The sequence below is a fragment of the Hyperolius riggenbachi genome, chromosome 5 (assembly GCF_040937935.1).
Source record: "Hyperolius riggenbachi isolate aHypRig1 chromosome 5, aHypRig1.pri, whole genome shotgun sequence".
NCBI lineage: Eukaryota > Metazoa > Chordata > Amphibia > Anura > Hyperoliidae > Hyperolius > Hyperolius riggenbachi.
This window is the reverse complement of record NC_090650.1, coordinates 414,864,244-414,885,117: the sequence shown is the minus strand read 5'-3', so window position 1 is coordinate 414,885,117 and position 20,874 is coordinate 414,864,244. Positions and strand designations below refer to the sequence as shown.

Sequence of the window (20,874 nt, the reverse complement as noted above, 5' to 3'; positions counted from 1 at the left end):
GGTAGGAATAGTTACACTGAAGCTCACTGATAACATTGCTGGTTGTGGGAAAAATTATCAGATTGAGTTGTAATTAACTAATTGCTGAGCAATTACAGCAGAGGAAGTGCCTCCTACCAGGATACAGCAGAAGCTTTTCTGCATTGCTTACTAAGCTCACTACAGCTCAACACAATCTGATAACTTTGGAATGGCTATGGCAATCTTACCAATTAGTTTCTGAGCAATTAGAAGTTTGAATTATTAACCCTTCCAGTAATTTGAAAACCAAACATATTGTTCCCCCTTAGTTTTATGCTGTTTTGTATGGCCTGCTCTTAGGCTACTTGCACACCAAGACGTTGCGTTAGGTGCTACGTTAAGGTCGCATAACGTGCACCTAACGCAAGGCCTGGTGCTCTTCGATGTGGACGACGGAGTGAGCTGCGTTGTGCAGCTCACTCTGGCGTCCGTGATGCCGTAATGCGTACTCTTGGACGCATGCGGCATCACGTGGTCCCGCCGGCCAATCGCAGCACAGAGCGGCCGCACCAGGAAGTAAACACTGCACGTCACAACGTGCAGGGAATATTAATTAGCCATGTGCCTGGCCGCTCTCCGCTCCTCCCCAACATGACTGCGCATGTGCAAACAGTCTAACGCATCTTAAGCCGCTGTAACGCCGTAGCATGCTGCACTTTCGGAAGAACGTGCAGCGTTACTTGTATCGCAACGTGGGCAGTGTGAACAGCCCACTTGTGTTACATTGCTGTGCGTTGGGGGAGCGTTACAGGCTGCACTAACGTGCGCCTGTAACGTCCCTGTGTGTAAGCAGCCTTAAAGTAGTATTTTATCTTTGGTCTAGAGTTTAGACCATAGATGAAATATCGCTTAATGTGGATCCGAGATAAACTTTTACTCATTGCATAATTGTGTCCCTTTCATATAGTTTATAGGGCATTCCTTAAGCCAAATAATTTTTTTTTGTTTTAATACTCTAATTTGCTATAAACGAATCAAGCCTCGCCCACAGCTTCTCCAGAGAGCCTTGGCACTGTAGCAAGGGCTTATGAGAGCTCAGTCTGGGCAGGAGGAGGAGGAGGTTACTAGCCAGAGATTTCAGAGGCAGAGGGGAGGAGGGAGGAGGAGAGGGGAGTGAATTTGTCACAAGTTGAGGGCTAGAGATGCTATCAGCTTGCCTGTGTGTAATGTAACAAACAGAACATGGCTTCTCTCATTGTATCACAGGAATATATAATCATAAACTGTTAAAGCTGTTTGCAGCTAGATTTGCTGTTTAAACTATCTAAACTTTAGATAAGATATATAGATAAGTTACTTGTTTTAGTTAGTTTTTCATCTCGGATCCGCTTTAAAGAGAATCTGTATTGTTAAAATCGCACAAAAGTAAACATACCAGTGTGTTAGGGGACATCTCCTATTACCCTCTGTCACAATTTCACCGCTCCCCGCCACATTAAAATTAGTCAAAAACAGTTTTAAAAAGTTTGTTTATAAACAAACAAAATGGCCACCAAAACAGGAAGTAGGTTGATGTACAGCATGTCCACACATAGAAAATACATCCATACACAAGCAGGCTGTATACAGCCTTACTTCTGAATCTCAAGAGATCACTTGTGTGTGTTTACCTTCTGTCCCCAGCTTCTCTCATGCACTGAACATTACAGGCTTCCTGCAGACAGCTCTGCCTATGTCGTTAATTCCTCAGTATGTGACAGACCAGCTCCTTTCACAGCCTCCAGAGGAGGATTTTTATCCAGCTCTCTTCTATCACTGATAAGATAGCAGAGAAGCTGCTGGCTTATGTAAATAAAACACACACTGGAGTGTGCATAGAGGAACAGTTCAACACTGAAGAACTTGGCAGCCTTCCAGACACAGGCCGACAAGTCTGACAGGGGAAAGATACATTGATTTATTACAGAGATGGTTATAGTAGAAAGAGCTGCAGTAAGCCAGAACACATTAGAATAGGTTTAGGAACTTGTAGGATGGTAGAAAAAACATTGTAATTTTTGTTACAGAGTCACTTTAAGAGCAGACCATAATACCCAGTAAAAGAAGCTGAGATGGCAACTCCGTACTCAAGACTTGATTTGGGATTTTCAAAATATAAGTTCAGAAGAGTTGGATTGTACGACTTCCTTGCCTTCTTCGTTCAGCTTTATAAGCACGTACCTTTAGGCAGAACAAGGAACATGCACATAGGGAGACAGTCTGGGGATACAGCCATGGCCGGATTTCTGGCAAGGCCAAATAGGCCATGGCCTAGGGCACCAGATAAACAAGGGGCGGCCTGCAGACAGTGGGCATTATTTGCAGGGCATTATTTGCAAGTGTCCAAACAAATGAAAGTGGTCAGGATAACTGCACTATTAGTACCAGCTGGCACCTGCCTGTGCTGTGCTACAGGCAGCTGCAGTTCGTTAACCAAACGTTTGTGAACAGTGTGTGACTAGCAAAAAGCCAGACCTTGTCCAATGACATAGCAGCAGCTCCAGGCAGTTACAGAAGGCCGGGTCTCACACACTTGGTGTGGGGGATGAAAGGACCAGGGGCAGCACCAGCAAATAGTACAGAATACAGAAGGCAGTCTCTCACAGTACCCATTTCTTAATTATTGATTGGCCAGCGCTGTTACCCTGGAGACAGCAGTGTGTACAGGACTCACTTTTACGTGTTGCTGACCCCACCCAATGTCCAATTGTGCGCCACTTTTGACTATGTGTGTGTGGTGGGTGGCTTCCACCACGCCCATCACCTGTAGATCGCTTGATTGACCAGTTCCCCCGTGTGACATGATTGATTCACTTCACGTTGCCATGGAGACCTCGGCACTAGCCCCAATAGTGGACACCATCGGGCCAAATATTTTTGGATTGGTGTGTGGAGAGAGGTGGTAGGATACGGTTTCGGTTGGGGCGGCTGGTAATAGTCGGCCTTGGGCGGTAAGAAGTACAAATCCGGCCCTGGATACAGCTTATTGAGCAACATACACTCGGATTTCTAGATCAGAAAATTTATGGATTTCAGGCTGGCTACCTCCATATCCACATGTGAAAAAGTTCATTACAGCCACAGAAGGGGGGAAGAGGAATTATTTTGTACTGAAAATGTATTATTTGTCATAAGAATTTCCTTCTCTAAAAGGAGTGCAAGTCTTTGAAAATGTTGGAGTGCCAGTATAGTGACCAGGGCTGGAATTCTTGCAAGGCCACAAAGGCCCAGGCCTTAGGTGGCTGCAGCCCAAGGGCGGACCTGGACATGAAAGAGGGTATTTTACATATGAAAAAAGGGGAAGAACACATGAAAAAAGGGAAACTGTTCCTCAAGGGAGCTGTTGATAAAAGAAAGGGACCGGGGCTGCACATGGATGTTACAGATGGAAGAGGGGGCTGCACATGGAATGGGGGTAGCACAGCTGCACAAGAAAGGGGAACCGCAACATACTTGGCCTAAGGGTACAAAAAGTATCAATCCCGCCTTGGTAGCAACTCATACACAGCAAAGCAAGTTTGTATTCCACAGTGTCAGACCAGCACCACCTACCTGTACGTCCCCGAAAGGACACATCTCCAGTCCGATATGATGAACTTTTCATGGATCTGACCATAGAACTTCCTTCCAGACTTGGCACAGTAGACATCACCCGTTACACTCCTGATGGATATATTCTGGAAGGTCAACAAAGTGAAGCGTCAGGTTGGGTGTCATCATGAGCGTTAAAGTGCCTGAAAAACTGTCATCATCAAAGCTAAACTGTAAAGTGGAAATGGTGAAGGAAATGCGCATAATTCCAGGTTGATGCAGGATCATGCCATTTTTGTATGGAAATTTATGCAGCTTGAAGATGAACCTCAGTGGAACAGCACTGGTCCACTTTTTTAAGCTGCGTAGGTTTGTATTCAGAATTTTCATAATCCTGCATCAACTTGGAATTATTTGTATCTTCGCTCAGGGCCGGATTTCTGGGAAGGCCACAAAGGCCATGGCCTAGGGCGATAAAATCAGATAAGATAAGAAGGGCGGCAAGACTTGGAGAGAGAAGAGGTCATATGTTAAAGTAAAGCATCTCTTCTGGTCCTCAACGCAGCGCCCTGCTCTGCATTGATGTCTAAATTCCAGAGTTCCCGTACTCCCTGCATATCTGATGATTATCCCGTCCTCTGTAGGATGGACATACAGTACATGCTGCTGTGTGAAAAGTGCCAGTTTACAGTAATGCAGACAGAACTGCATTCAGTTTTAATGCACACATTCAGGGGAATTCAAGAAGTTTTGAATCAGGATGATACACCGTACAATGCTCTACTGCCACAGAGGAATTTCAGCTCTGCTAGTTACTTCTCCCTTTCTCCTACAGCTGTCAGAATGACTCCCGTTAAAGACTTTCTTTTATCTATCTTAAATTTATGACTGTTTAGCTAGCCAGACATGTTTATGGCAGCAGTGATCTCCGCTTCAGTTGACTCTTTCCTGACTCATTTTAAGATCTGTCTTTCTGTTTTAAGCACTATATTGTCACTGTTTAAAGGACATCTACATCTATGCCATTGTATGTAGTTTAGGATCCTTCTAATTACCTGTAGTAGTAGAGTATTGTACTATGTTAGCCCTTAGTGAAGGCAGAAAGTTTTCAATCAGGATTTGATCATTTATTGGCTATTATGGTTACCTTAAATCTGCAACTGGTGCAAAGACAACAATCTCGTCCTCAATGCGGCAAAGACTGTTGAACTGATTGTGGACTATAGGAAGCGTCCGCCCCCCCTCCTTCCAGTTCACATTGGGGAGACCGAGGTCTCCAGGGTTCCGTGCGTTAAGATTCCTCGGCACAACCATTACTAATGACCTAAGATGGTGGGAGAGCTCCACTAAAATCCAAAAGAAGGCACAGCAGCGGCTATTTTTCTTGCGCCAGCTAAAAAAATTCGGCATCCCGCGTGAACTGCTTAAGAGCTTTTACACGGCTACCGTGGAATCCATCCTGTGCTCCTCTCTCATCGTCTGGCATGCAGGGGCATCTGCCAGGGACAAGTACAAACTGCATAGAGTAATCAGCACTGCAGAAAAGATCATCGGAGTACCCCTGCCGCCCCTTGATCTTCTCCACACTACCAGAATGAGGACAAGGGCCATCAAGATCTCACAGGACCCCTCCCACCCCGGCAACCGCTTCTTCAAGCTTCTCCCACTGGGCCGCCGTTTCAGAGCCATCCCCTCCAGAACCACCAGATGCTGGTATACCTTCTTCCCTCAGGCGGTACACCTTCTGAACTCAAACTCGAGCCCCCCATGACCAGTTCAGCCATCCCCTGGCCCTTGCCCTGAATGCATGTCCCCTAGGCTCACTCCATGGGCTCGATTCACAAAGCGGTGCTAACCCAGTTAGAGACTTTAGGCATGATAACCATTGCACCATGCTGGTGAAAAGCCAGTTTAGGCGTGATAAGTTTAGGTGTGATAAGTTTAGGTGTGATAAGTTTAGGCATGCTAAGTTTAGATAAGTGTAGAAAGCGTGCAAAGTCCCGCACGCAAAGCAGCGCCATTAAACTCTATGCGAAGTGCACCAGACTTTGCTAGCGCAAAACTTTTGATCAGCTGTGCACTGCGGTGCTAACGCAGTTGGTGCTTAAACTTATCATGCCTAAACTTATCACACCTAAACTTATCATGCCTAAACTTATCATGCCTAAACTGAGTTTAGGCGTGATAAAGGGCTTTTCACTAGCGTGCTAACTGTTAGCACCGCTTTGTGAATCAGGTCCCATGTGTGTTATGTTATTCTTGATGTAGTGCAATGCTATGTTGTATATGTTTGCTATGTTTGTATATGTTCGGCTGCCATGCCATGTGTACAAAAAACAATTCCGGGTACGTCATTCCGCGTACTTGGCGAATAAAGCGGATTCTGATTCTTAAAAGAAAAAGCTTTCTGCTACTAAGCCGCCTTCTTCCTGTATACTGACAAGATGTTATTTGTTACTTACCTGTTCTCTGTTTTGGGTGGGCTTCTCTCCATTGCGCTGCCTTGTCACCTGTCTGTGGCTCTGACTGACAAAGAAGCAGCACATGCTCTGTCCACTCACACTCCTTATATTTTGGCGCTCCTGTCTGGATGTGCACAGGAGGCAAGTGTTATGGGTATGTGTACTTGACAAATGCTGCTCATACACGAGCGTCATTTCTGAAGGATGCATGCCCAGAACAGTATTGGCTGTTGTGCACATTCTAGCAGAAGCGCGGAATTACAGGGAGCACGAGTGGACAGAGCATGTGCTGCTTTTTTGTTGAATAGAGGGCAGAGCAGCGCAATGGACAGGACCCCATTCAAATGGGTGATTACTAGCAAGGTTTTTGGACAGAATAGTGTTGGGGAGGGGCGGTTGGGGGGGGGGGGGTGGTTAGTGACACTTGGCCTTGGTTGATGGAGAGTACAAATCCAGATATGTCTCCGCTTGCTGATCGCACCACTACTGCACCTACTGCTGGCCTGTTCAATAAGACAAACAAACCATTTACTGTGTCTTTAAACACCTATTTTAATAGATCCAAGTTGGCATCACATACAGCAGGTAGCAGTGGGGGTTAGGTAGATGACAGCCGTTTCGCGTTCTAACGCGTCATCAGAGGCAGTAACAGGTTAGTATGCGAAACGGCTGTCAGGCCATCTACCTAACCTCCGCTGCATGTGACGCCAACTTGGATCGATTAAAATAGGTTTTTAAAGGCACAGTGCCTCTTCATCTTTTCTTCGCCCTCCATCGCTAGATCTATGGGCACCTTTAGGGATGACGCTCCCCTTGCTTTGCGCTACCTGCGTACACCAAATTTCATGCATTGGTCTCAGTGCCTTCCACTGATCATAGGGATGTACATGGCAGTCAAGTTCCATACCTTGAGATGCACGTCCTTCACCTGCAGCTTGTCACACATGTCGGTGAAACTCTGTATTTTGGAGACGTCCAGGAGAAGATAGACGAATACATTCCGTTTATTAGCAGCCTCCAGAATATCACAGAATATCTCTGCATCTGAGAACTCATCCATCATTATAGCGAGGACCTAAAGGCAAACATAGCACAGAGGTATCAGCAGAGAGACAGCAAGGGAGAGACTTAAAGTCAAATGAAACTCAGCATTTCTTCTTCACTCTAAAACATACATGTCAAACTCCGGCCCGCGGGCCAAATCTGGCCCCTGGAGCCATCAAATTTGGCCTCCAAGTGGTTTCTCCACTTTGCAGTTATGTTTGGCTCTCTCTAGACTACCAGGTAAACTATATTGGAGGTGAACCCCTAGAACACCAGGGAAGCCATATGGGGGAGGGGAAAGCACTAGACCCCAGGGAACTGTACAGGGAAGGGGGCTTCTAGAAACCAGGGAAGTGTATAGAGGGGGGAGGGGGCTTTGAGACAACAGGAAACCGTATAGGGGAGAGAGGGCCACTAGACACCAGGGAACTGGATAGGGGATGAAGGAGGCCACTAGACACCATGGATCTACATAGGGGAGGGTGGGGGCCACTAGACACCAGGGAATTGTATAGGGGAGGGAGGGAGCACTTGACACCAGGGAACTGTATATGGGAGAAAGGGGGGCCACTAGACACCAGGGAACTGTATGGAGGGTAATTAGACACCAGAGGAATTTATAAAGGAAGAAGGTGGCCAGTAGACATTAAGGTTGGCCCGCGACTAGGTCCCACTGTTCACTGTCGTCCCACTTTGTATTTGAGTTTGACACCCCTGCTCTAAAAGATTATTTACAGCATAAAATCCACACAGAAAAACTTGTAGCTGAACAGCATTCAAACAGTTAAACACAGCACTTTGTTCTTCAGTGGGAAGCTCCTTGCTTCAGTGGGCAGCTTCTCAGCACATCCAAAGATGTGATAACCTTATCTTTTGTTTACATTCCTTTGTCAGTTACAATTAGTAAGCAGCCAGCAGATTGCTGAAACTGAACTGCACTGAGCTGAGAAACAGAGAGTTGAGAAGTGATCACTTTATAGATATTAATTTATTAATACAGCAGCTATGCAATAAAATGCAATGGCAGCTTTAAGAGCAGATAAACTGTACTTTAGGATATTGTAATTTGTAAACAAGCAATATATCTTGTGCACAAAAGCAAATATGACAACTGTATGGGTAATATAAAGTAGGAAAAGACATTTTTATCAAATGTTAAATTGAAGTTTTATCCCACTTTAAAGAGGCCCTGTAGTGACGTATATTAGAATGCAATACTTTATTCAGGATACCCACTTTTATGGGCATTTCCCTGGTTTCAGCATCAGAAACACTTCCTATATCTATACATTTCTGTACAGTATTTTGGTATGTAGCCCCAGCCTCCCAGTGATCCTTAAGGCTAGTACACACTAGCAATTTTGATTGACCAATGATTGCTCAATTTTACCACCTCCATGTAGTATGAGGGCCAAACAGATTTTCAATTCTATGCAGCTTATATAGGTAAATGGTCATACTACATGGAGGTAGTAAAATTGAGCAATCATTGGTCAATCAAAATTGCTAGTGTGTACTAGCCTTTAGCCTAGGCTGTTTAGATATGCGGGATTCTCCTTCCAGAGCATTCTGGGAGACCAGGCATATTTTCTACTGGCTTCAGAACTCTCAGTAAACAAACATTCCGCAGAGATCACCTGGCAGGACTAAAGATGTCACCACCTTTGATACATTTCAGAATGTAAATCAGGGAGAGGAAAGAATTTACAATGGGCAAACACTGACTAAATCATTTATACAAGAAATTAAAACAATTGGCCGTATGCAATTCACTTTTTCACAGCTTTCTACCAGGTGATATTATTAAACTTGTCAATAAAGTGCCTTTTAAGGAGCCAATTTGACAACCCAGGTCCAGGAACAGCAGATGGATCAGGTTTTGATCATAAAGCTGGCCATACATACACATCAATCTATACCGGCAGATTCAATGATTTTGATAGAATCTGCTGGTTATCTGTAACAAAACGAGCAGCATTGTTTGCAAATTCGATTGATTTGCGGTAAAAATCGATCTGAATTATGTTCAGATTCTGATCGGAGAGGGATTGATCTGTTTGAGACATTTGGTCAGATATGTATACGTGTATGGAGAGTGGAATGGCATAAACACGTGCAGATCTGCTTTTATGAAATAAAATGTCATTCAGCTGAAATTCATAGGATCACTATCACAAGAAACTGTAAAATTTTAAATGCCTTGAAACACATACAATTAGCATGTTTCTTTCAGAGAAAAATGAGCTATAAATGACCTTTCTCCTATGTTGCTGTCACTTACAGTAGTTAGTGGAAATCTGATGGAACTGACAGGTTTTTCACTAGCCCATCTCCTCATGGGGATTCTCAGTATTTTATTTATTCCTTACAAATGTACTCCCTGCAATAACTATACAAATGTGCATGCCATTTGGAGGTAAGTCAATGTGTATGCATATAGTGCACTTCCTATTGCTGTTTTAGTGGAGTTCCTATTCAAGCTGTGTAATAGAAAAGAATAGTAGAAATAAAACTCCAAATATTTACTGGATTTTTTTTTATAGGGGATGCCTATAAATATACTTTTCATAGGTTGCTACATAACCAAATACACCTTCCCCCTCAAAACAAACAAAAAAACAAACAAACAAAACAAAAAATCTTCCAAAGACTATCCTAACTTATAAGACAATTAAAGATGACTATTATTTATTTACTGCATGCTTACCGCTGAAATACCGCACGTTTTACCGCACTTTATGCATTTACCGCATGTTTTACTGCATGTTCTGAAATGCAGAAGAATCTTTCAGAATTGCTAAAAAAGAGGAAAATACCGTATGAGGTATTTTACCGACAAAAAAATATTTACCTCACATAGCTACCAGAATTGAGGCCAATGAGAATCCCCCATGATGAGATGAGCTGGTCCAAATTCTGTCAGTTCTGTCAGATTTCTACTACCTACCGTATATGACAGCATCATAGGGGAAAATAAATTTATGGCTCATTTTACTCTGGAAGAAACTTACTTTTTATTTATGTGTTTTTATGTATTTTAAATTTTTGCAATTTTTCACGATACTGGCCCTTTAAAATCAGAGGTGGCCGTTTGCTAAAACAATCAATAGTAAGATTTTTTCACACAAAATTGGCCATATACACCTAGTACCTCTCAGTTGTATAAATGATTCTTTATTGAACATAGAAAGCTGCCGGTATACACCTCGCACGACCAATACCACAGACAGAATTAAAAACCTATTTCTGCGCAGAAATCAAAACATAAAAACCAAGGAGCCAACCCACTTGTTCCCTAGTTCAATACTCTGGGCTTGTCTGCATGGAGTCCGTCCATTGACTCTCTGCTCCATGCAGGCAAGCCCAGCCCACCCACAACTCACACACCGCCTTGCACCATGCATACAGCAGCTGCCTCCCCCTAATGGGGATAGGTCCTGTGTTTTCTTGGCAATAGCAAGCAAGCGTTAGTCTGGGTAAAGGGATGCAAGCCAATATGCTGTTAGTTGGAGCAATGTCACTCAATCATCATTCTCCCAAATACATGCGACAGTTTGTTATACTTGCAGTGCCCTACGATCTGAAGTAGTTAAGGTTCACCGTTCCACTCCACTCCTCTCCAATTGTCCGCAGGCTAGTCCACCGCTATAGTGACCTGTCAAGCTATTGTCACTCTCAAGTCCACTCCAGCTATCATTTGTATGTTGCCCGGAGGGGTAGTGTGTAGGGCATTCCCATTCACAGTCCTAGGGCGGATAGCTAGGCAGAACTCAGATTTCCGCATGCAAGAGTCTCCAGACACTGACTGCACGCTATCTCACCATGTCAGCCATGAGTATTGCGGATGTAGGTGCGCATGGTATGCGCCTCTGCTTCGCCTTAACAGGATGCGGCTAGCGGGCGCTTTGCCGGCTGCGATGTTGTGGGCAGCGGGGAACGCTGGATGTGCGTGGTGTGGCGATAGGCTCCTCCCACCGACGTTTCGCGTCACATGACGCTTCCTCAGCGTCATATTCCCTGTTAGGTGTGTTGACTGGAAAGTATTAAATCGTCAGTTGAAGAGCTAATCCCAGAGCTAATAAAAAGGCCAGTTTAAATACACTTAAATTGGTTTGGATAAACAGGACCAAGGCTAATTTGACTGTCAAATCTTCAGCCTAAGATAAGAAAGATGAACAACTTGTGGCACGAAACATCTGAGGCTAAGGACACGCCCCCTGCAAAACCTCCAATTATGCTGATCATTAATAATTCATGAGCAAAGTTCAATCTTTAATAGGTCCTTAGATGTCTCAGCAAAAGGCTGTGAGCCAGAAAAGGCACCAGAAAGTGCAAGAGACCCCTAGGTGTGCCACACTGCTGTAAAAGTTGGAAAACATTGTCCACCCCACGAGTTAGTTACGTGGGAGCTGCGGAAGGTGTTGGAATGGGACCATTTTGCTTCCCCAGCCTTGCAAGGACATCACACCATACAGGAACTATATTCATATTTATGCTGTGTACAAACTATGTATGTATCTATGCAGGCCCGGATTTACAGGCACCTATAGGCACAGATGTCTTGGCACCCTAGACTTCACCGTCCATGAAACGACAAACACTCGCTAAACTACTCCGTAAGCGTGCTGACTGTCCCAGCTGTAACTTCTCCCCTAGTTCCCTTGCCCGTCATAGGTACCTACAGGTGCACCATAGTATTAGGTAGCCAGAGGTATCCTCAGTATTAAGTAGCTAGAGGTGCCCCAAGTATTAGGTAGCTAGAGGAACCTCAGTATTAAGTAGCTAGAGGTGCCCCCAAGTATTAGGTAGCTAGAGGAACCTCAGTATTAAGTAGCTAGAGGTGCCCCCAAGTATTAGGTAGCTAGAGGAACCTCAGTATTAAGTAGCTAGAGGTGCCCCTGACTGCAGGGAGATCTGGTCAGTGGAATGCAGAGAGCAGGGTAAGTAACCTCAGATTTAACTCCACTCGGGACTCTGCATATGGAAGGTGGGAGGGAAGCATTTGGGGAGGGGAGTGAGCCCTACATGCCTACAGTGCCTTAGGGCCCGTTTCCACTAGTGCGACGCGATTTCGCCGGCATTCCGACGCTTGTAAAAACGCATGCGGGTGCGTTTCCGCATGCGTTTTACCTGCGATTTCGCGTGCGATTTCGCATGGCAGGGTGCCATGCGAAATTAACCATGACACTGCCAGGACTAAATTACATTGGGAAGGGTGCGAAATCGCACGCGAAATCGCGGGTAAAAACGCATGTACCAAACGCATGCGTTTTTACTATTAAATACATTAGCGGCGATTCGCACGGATTCCCGACGCAGACGAAAACTGTGGGTCCCGCCGTGCAGATTTGGCCCGCTGCCAAATCGCTCCCGCACGCCGCACAGGTGGAAACAGCCCCATCCACTAACATTAGCTATGCGAATCCGCATGCAGTGCCCGCATGCGGATTCGCCCTAGTGGAAACGAGCCCTTATGGTAAATGCAGCCCTGTATTTCTGGTATCCACTGTTGTCTATACTGTACACTCTACAGTGCCATGAAAGGTGATGTCACTATATAAATAAAGACTAATAGAAAATGTGAGGATAACAAGTTAGGAATGAATGAATGGACCAAAAAGGACAGCTGACCCAAGGCAAAGCTAACTAAGGTGTTCATGCTGGTCCCAGGTGGTGGCTGGATGGTTAAGGGCTCTGCCTCTGACACAGGAGACCTGGGCTCGAATCTCGGCTCTGCCTGTTCAGTAAGCCAGCACCTATTCAGTAAGGAGTTCTTTGGGCGAGATTCCCTAACACTGCTACTGCCTACTGAGTGCGCTCTAGTGGCTGCCTCGCAAGCGCTTTGAATCCGACAGGTGAAAGGCGCTATACAAAAAAAGGAATTATTATTATTATTATTACCTCAGAAAGATCTGTTCCTTTCCTATTACGGGGAGTGAATGGGGCAGGGAAGAGGAGGGAAAGAACTAGGGGCGAGGAGAGGCGGCGATTGGCGGTGATTGAATGGACTGGAAGCAGAGCTCTGCCTCCCCCAGGCAGCGACTTTGAAATTTGTAGAATTTTGCCCTGGGATTTGAGGGGATAAAGCCCTCGTACGACCGCGGGGATGCGGCGAATCATCTTTGCTCTTAAGGCTAAAGACCATTCTGCAATAAAAACAGGTAATTTATAAGGCTTCAGACTATCTTTAATCATTTATATTTAATTGAACTAAGGCATTTAATTAAGGCTGGTACACATATCTAATTTCTATTGGCCAATTTTACCACGTATGTGTAGTATGGGAGCTTCCCGACCCAATCTGTTCATAACATTCATAATCAATCGGCTCTCATGCTACAGGGAGGGGGTAGAATTGGCCAGTGAATAGCCAATCAAAATGAGATGTGTGTACCAGGCTTAAGGCTAACTCCTGGAGCTTCTAGACCACAAGTGTCAAACACAAGGGCCACGGGCCAAATGCGGCCCTCCTTGCCAATATATGTGGCCCTCCAGAGCTTCCAATGTTCATCGTTGTAAGCAGTAAAAGACTGCACCCTACCTTGCAGTCCAAAGGAGCACACCGGTGACAGGGTTTCTGATGGAAACATTGTCAGTTTGCCTCCTTGGATCCAAACCCCCCTTGTAACTGCTAAATCAGACACACACCTACACACCTCTCCCCCCCCCATCTTCTCCCATCTCCCCATATAGCAGGGTAGCACAGTGGAGCAGTGTAATGTTTGCCTGCTCCAGCGATACATTATCTCTTCTGTCCTTTCTAGCAGCCATATGCTCTGTGCTTCCATACTTCCTTCTCTCAATCATGTGACATGCATTCGGAGCGAGGGGTATACAGCGCAGAGTGTGTGCCTGTCAGGAAGAACAGAGGATACGCAACGCAAAGCAGTACAGGAGCAGGTCAATGGTAAGCTGCTCCACTGCGCTACTCTGCAGAAGGGGAGGAGCAAGCCATTCACAGTCAATATAGTTACCGGTAAATCACTTCGTTTTAGATTGTTCAATTATCTTAATATACAGTTTGGCCCGCAACTTAGACTTTGTTGTAGATTATGGCCCCTCACGTGATTGAGTTTGACACCCTTGTTCTACAGTAGATAGACAGCTTGAGGGTAACTGAAAGATTTAGCAGTTCATCATTTTTGAAGGGCAAACGTTTTGTTTAAGAAAGTATAATTTACAAATGAACTTCTTCTTTGGTGCTCAGTCTCAAGAAACTTCTCTTTGCTGCCTCATTAGACAAGAGATATTGGTGTTTATTTATAGGACACGCACATCTAATATGTTGGAATGTGGCGGACAGGAATTCCTGTGCAGAAAACACCCAGGAGGTGTCAATCTGCACCTCATAACCTCTGAACATGAATTTAAAGGGTAAATCAACATAAATGAGCTAAATCATAACTTGTCAACATGTGGTCCATGTACCTCTGGGGTCCTTCAGCTGGTTTCAGTGGGTTCCTGGGCTTGATCCTCCACCAAACACCATATGATGATGACATGGGTGGTAGTACATGTGAGATGAATACTCCCCTTTTTGCCTTTAGTTGTGGAAACACCAGTGCGTGATAGCACACATGTGGGCCCATTAGTGTTGATCCGAAATTTGCGTAATTTTCTGTAAGAGAAATTTCCATCACGTAATTTCGCGTTTCGCCGCAAATTCGTGTTTAACCTCCTTGCCGGTTCAATTCCTCCGGCAAGGAGGCAGCGCTGGAGTTTTTTTTTCGTCTTTTTTTTTTTAAATCATGTAGCGAGCCGAGGGCTCGCTACATGATAGCCGCTGAGCGGCGGCATCCCCCCACCCACTCCGATCGCCTTCGGCGATCAGAGTATGCAGGAAATCCCATTGAGAACGGGATTTCCTGCAGGGCTTCCCCGGTCGCCATGGCGACGGGGCGGGATGACGTCACCGACGTCATGGACGTTGGGACGTCATAGGGAATCCCGATCCGCCCCTCAACGCTGCCTGGCACTGATTGGCCAGGCAGCGCAGGGGTCTGGGGCGGGGGGAGCGGCTCGGCGCGGCGGATTGCGGCGGATCGGTGACGAGCGGTGGCGATCGGAAGTTACAAGCAGCTAGCAAAGTGCTAGCTGCTTGTAACAAAAAAAAAATTATGCAAATCGGCCCAGCGGGGCCTGAGCAATCCTCCTGCGCAGGTTACCCCGAACTGAGTTCGGGATAACCGGCAAGGAGGTTAATGCGAAATTTCATAATGTTGTGTTTTCTGGCCGAGCGGGGGGGCTGCTCTTCAAAGCTCCCCTCCACAGCATTTTCTGCGCTCCCTCCCTCTCCCTCCCTACCTCTTCCTCTATGGGCTGCTATCCGTCCTGCGCAATGTAGGACAGGCTTCAGCCTATCATATGCCGGTGATCCCCGGCCAATCAGAGACCGGGGATCGCCGATCTGCCTTACGGTGCTGCTGCGCAGCAGCGCCGTATTGATGTAAACAGCGGGGATTTCTTCCGGCGGCTCGCACACTGTTCACGGAGACACCCTCCGTGAACTAGCATGGAAAGGCCGCTCGAACGAGTGGCCGTTTCCATGCAAAACCACAAACGACCAGCCGCCGCCTATCGGCGTTAGCTGGTCGTTAAGTGGTTTAAATAACAAAAATGGGAAACTTTTTAATTATAGAAATCACAGGTTCTGCCAAAGAAGGTGGCACTTTAGTGAAAAGTTTTCTAAGCGCCGAACTGTCAGTTTTGCAGCTCTTTTACCTCGACTGTATAACACTAGTTACATTATGGTAGTTTGTGCCATTTTTGTGCCGTTTTAAAACTGTTTAAGCTGGAAATTTTCAAGGCCATTAGTGAGAATACCATAAAGGAATATAATCAGGTAATTGCCTGTACATCTACTGTCATTAGTTGTCAGAAAAGACCATAAATATGTTTTCAAAGGCCTTTTGAACGGGTCGCCAGAAGGCAGAAACCGCTCCGAGCGCCGCCCGCCTGATTTGTTTAATGGAAAAGCAGCGAAGGACACGTCCAGCAATTTTCAGCATTCCAGGAAGAGGCTCTTTTGTATATAATTGCTGCAGATTACCTGTTGTGTTACTTTGGTTCAGCAGGTAGCTGTTACAACACAGCTGTGAGTCACAACTACAAACCGAGGATGTGTCTACCCAACATCAAGGGGTCTGACAATACCGGGCTGCTGGGTGTGTGTGTGTGTGTGTGTGTGTGTGTGTGTGTGTGTGTGTGTGTGTGTGTGTGTGTGTGTGTGTGTGTGTGTGTGTGTGTGTGTGTGTGTGTGTGTGTGTGTGTGTGTGTGTGTGTGTGTGTGTGTGTGTGTGTGTGTGTGTGTGTGTGTGTGTGTGTGTGTGTGTGTGTGTGTGTGTGTGTGTGTTTGCGCACAGTTTGTATATGTGTGTGTTTCTCTGTCAAAGTGTGGCTTTGCCAGGGTGTTTGTATGCCATTGCCAGTGTGTTTGTCAATGTGTGTTCATATGTGTGTATTTCTGTGTATAGAGAGCAGGGTCGTTTCAGTCCACAGACAGTCCAGGCATAATCCTGGAGCGCCATTCAGTACGAAGGGTGCCATTGTACAGTACACAGAGGTATAGTAGAGACAACTAGCAGCAGGTGACAGTTCAGAACTTCAGACATCTGAGTTTGGCCAAGTGGCATGTATTGTCCTATAGAAAGGGAAATGAAAGGAGAAACTTGACAACCCCCAGCAACACAGCAGAGACAAGGCACCTGGGTGAAAATAATCTACCAGGGCTGCTTGCTTGTTGGCTCTGTTGTGATGGGTGCAGAATATGGAGGATGCCTGTCCTGACATTAGATTTATGGCTGAAACGGTCACAATGGTTTCAGGTGTCAAAAGTATAATGTTTTCATGAACCTTTAGTGGCTGCACATACCTTTATTATGTGTCACTAAGCATACTCTGGTCTCTTATTAAATAGCGTAAATGACATCCTTTCTGCGACTCCGATTATGACACATTCTCCACTGGAGGACAGAGGAAGGCAGAGAACCAGATTCGTGAAGAACATATAATAACAGGAAATAGAATATGAGAAGATAACATAGGACTGGATTGTCCTCGTCACCATGGATTGCTACATATTCTCCCCGTCAAAGGTGTGAAATGTGGTACCACAGGAAGTGGTTAAGTAATTCTATATCTGCAATTAAGAACATTAAGCCCTTTTTTAATTGCAGTTGTAGAAAATACTTAAAGTAAATCTGTGATGAACACAACATAAGGATTTATACTTACCTGGGGCTTCCTGCAGCCTGTGAGCTACCTCGGTGTCTGTCTGGTCCGGTCTGTTTCACCGCTGTCCACACAGGTAAAGTAATGCACATGCGGGGCCCTGGCTATGCGCCTGCTTGGTTGCACTCCTATGGCCAGGTATTCTGTGCCTTTGCAGTTACTTAGGGCTCTTTCACATCAGACAACGCGTGCAGGAGCCGTTCTCCTGCACGCGTTGTCTGCCTGCGGCGTGTCGTCGGGTATCTGCGGTGCGACGCAATCAGCGGCGGTAGCTGGTAATTAAACCCGATGGAAAAAGCCGGCTTGCGGGTTCGTTGGAGGAAAAACTGCGCCCGGGTGCGTCGGAACCGCAACGCATCGAAACGCAGCGTCGAGTGTGAAAGGTAAAATGAAAGTCTATGGACTTTCATCTTACCTTGGTTAACGCAAACGGCTGCCATTTGCATTAACGCACAAAGTCTGCCCTAATGTGAAAGAGCCCTTAACCACTTGCCGACCGCACACTCATACCGCGCGTCGGCAAAGTGGCAGCTGCAGGACCAGCGACGCAGTATTGCATCGCCAGCTGCAGGCTGATTAATCAGGAAGCAGCCGCTCGCGCGAGCGGCTGCTTCCTGTCAATTCACGGCGGGGGGCTCCGTGAATAGCCTGCGGGCCGCCGATCACGGCTCGCAGGCTAAATGTAAACACAAGCGGAAATAATCCGCTTTGTTTACATTGTACGGCGCTGCTGCGCAGCAGCGCCGTAAGGCAGATCGGCGATCCCCGGCCAATCAGAGGCCGGGGATCGCCGCCATGTGACAGGGGACAGCCTGTCACTGGCTGCACAGGACGGATAGCGTCCTGTGCAGCCCCGATCACCGGGGATGAGCAGATAGGAGAGGGAGGGGGGAATTTCGCCGCGGAGGGGGGCTTTGAGGTGCCCCCCCCCCCGCAACATTCCAGACAGGAGGAGCGATCAGACCCCCCTGCACATCATCCCCATAGGGGGGGAAAAAGGGGGGCGGTCTGATCGCTCTGCGTGCTGCCTGATCTGTGCTGGGGGCTGCAGAGCCCACCCAGCACAGATCCCAACAAACAGCGCTGGTCCTTAAGGGGGGGTAAAGGGTGGGTCCTCAAGTGGTTAAAGGACACCCGAGGTGAAAATAAAGTGATGAGAAAAACAATCGTGTCTATCCTCCTTCTCCTAAAATGACTTTTTTAGACATCCCACAGTTTTATTTTATATTTCAATCTAGTTTTTAAGTTTTTTCTGTTTCATTGTCTCTGCACAATGACACTTTCAGTGAAGTATGCTAAAGCTCAAATCTATGAATTATTTCCCTGTAGTAGCAGTAGGGTATTGTACTGTTTTACCCTATTCATCTCTTTCCTGCTATCAGAAGCCATTTACTGATAGGAAAATATTGTATGGCTGCAATTACTTATCAGTGAGGGTTATGCTATAGTCTGACCCAGTCCGACCTGGGCAAAAACTGTCACTTGCATACCTGATGTTTAAGGCTACGTTAACACTGCACGCATTTCCGTCCACGTTTCGGCAACGTGTGCAGGAGGCCGACACGCATGACATCAGACAGTGCATAGACTGCACTGTCTGATGTTCACACTGCATGTGTTGCGGACCAGTGCGGTCCGGGAATGCATGCTGCACGCATTTTTTCCCGAAACGCGCAGCTGACCCATTCACTTCAGTGAATAGGATCAGCCACGCAACGGATACAAACGCGGATGACGGCCATCCGCGTTTGCTGATGTGAACAGGGCCTGACTCTTTCAGGCAGTGCTGCTCGGATACCACTTTTCACTATCTGGATCTAATTCGGATCCGGATACCCAGATATCCAATCCACATCGGATATCCGAGTTTAAAAATTTCCAATCCGGATCCGAATCGGATATCCGACCTCAGTGTCCGGCCGGATTCGGATATCCGGATAGAAAACCGGAAGTGACCTGAAAATGGCAAAAAAAAAAACTTTCGAAGGTCTCTCTCTCTCTCTCTCTCTGTCTCTCTCTCTCTCTCTCTCTGTCTCTTTCTCTCTCTCTCTCTCGGCCTGGATGCCTTCCAAAGGGATTTTTGGCATTGAAGGTGATTTTGGCTTCTGCTCGGATATCTGAACTAACTATCCACCCGGATTTCAGATGAGAAATCCAAGTTATAGTCTATTCAGATTTTAAAAAATATCCGAATTGCTATTCAAAGTTCGGATAGTGGAAAAAGTTCGGATTATCTGGGTAGTTCGGATATCCGGAATCCGGGTGAGCACCACTGCTTTCAAGCAGATAAAGAAAAAAAGGAACACAGCCTAGTTATTTGTGTGCTAGGCACTATACATGCACATGTCTGTCTCATCATGTCACTTCGGGTATCCTTTAAGGCATGTAACTGGGCAAACAAAAGTGTGGCCAGGGGCGCACATGCGCAGTACTTTACCTGGGTGGACAGCGGCGGAACAGACTGGATTGGATGGACACTGAGGGAGTCCACTACAGGGTTCTGGAGGAAGCCCAAGGTAAGTATAAATCCGTATGTTGTGATCATCATAGGTTCCCTTTAACTACTGCCTGTGGTAAGATAATTTACAACTTGACCACTCTTGCTGTAAGGAACTACTCTCTAAACAGGCAGTAAAATCTCCTGTCCTCCATATGCAGTTGTCTACTTGTCTTTTTTGTGTTTTGTACAGACCAGGGCAAAAAAAAGCCAATTTGACAAGCTTTCATACCCCACCTTATGTTTACTAGATGACTTTTATGTTGACTCTTTTCCAAACTAAATAAACCCAGTTAATCCGACCTTTCTTGGTAAGTGAGACCTTCTATCCCTCTGGTTTATTTAGTTGCCCTTTTATACCTTTTCAAAAACTCCAGTGTCTTCTCTGAAGTGCGGTGCCAAAAACGGTATCCCATTACTCCAGATGCGGCCTCACGAGTGAATTATACAGACAAACCATTACTCTAGAATCTTGTGTTTTTGTGACCTTTTTTCACACATCCGAAAATGTAATTTGCTTTTGCAGTTGCTGTCTGGCATTGAATACAGTTGCTTTACTAATTGGAGTTGATTCACTTTTCTACAGTATAATGGATGGCTTTACATGCGTTATTAAGGAACAGTTCAGACGGGTGGCTTTGGGTTTTCGCCTCGTCTGTCTTGCAGCGTCTCGTTCAGGGGCTTTTCTACAGCGATCATTGGCGTCCCGTACCGATCAGCGGTTTTCATGAAGATGCGGCAGTGAATCGACTCTAGACGCCGCATGAGGCTACTACGGTCTGCTGAAAAGAAGGGGAAATCGGGAACGCCGACCGATGCTAATCGACGGCAACCGTGCAATGTTAAACGCTTGAATGGGAACGTTTAACCGACAAGTCCCGGACGCTTGGCAGTAAATGCCGCCAAGCGCCCGTGTGAGCCGGCCATTAGTGCGCTGTGCATGCATAACATCTTATGCTCATTGGGTCTTACTGCTCAAAATGTGATGTCTGTTAAATACACAGTACATAAAATAAGCAAGTTATCTGTTCGTTCCCCCATTATCTTATGCATTGCTTATTTAGTGAACATTAAAGCAACCTTGAAAAAAAAAAGACTTTGATACTCAAC

At 46.0% G+C, this 20,874-nt stretch overlaps 1 protein-coding gene across 1 annotated transcript in view; it reads right to left on the bottom strand.

Moving 5' to 3' along the window:
- LOC137519170 (protein FAM83A-like) overlaps positions 1 to 20,874 on the bottom strand; it is a 97,457-nt gene that overhangs the window by 42,529 nt on the left and 34,054 nt on the right. Inside the window, exons 2-3 of the mRNA XM_068237984.1 lie at positions 6,901 to 7,068; positions 3,553 to 3,677 (exon numbers count right to left, since the gene is read on the bottom strand). Of these exons, the coding sequence (XP_068094085.1) occupies positions 3,553 to 3,677; positions 6,901 to 7,068 (293 nt within the window). The remainder of the gene's footprint in view (positions 1 to 3,552; positions 3,678 to 6,900; positions 7,069 to 20,874) is intronic.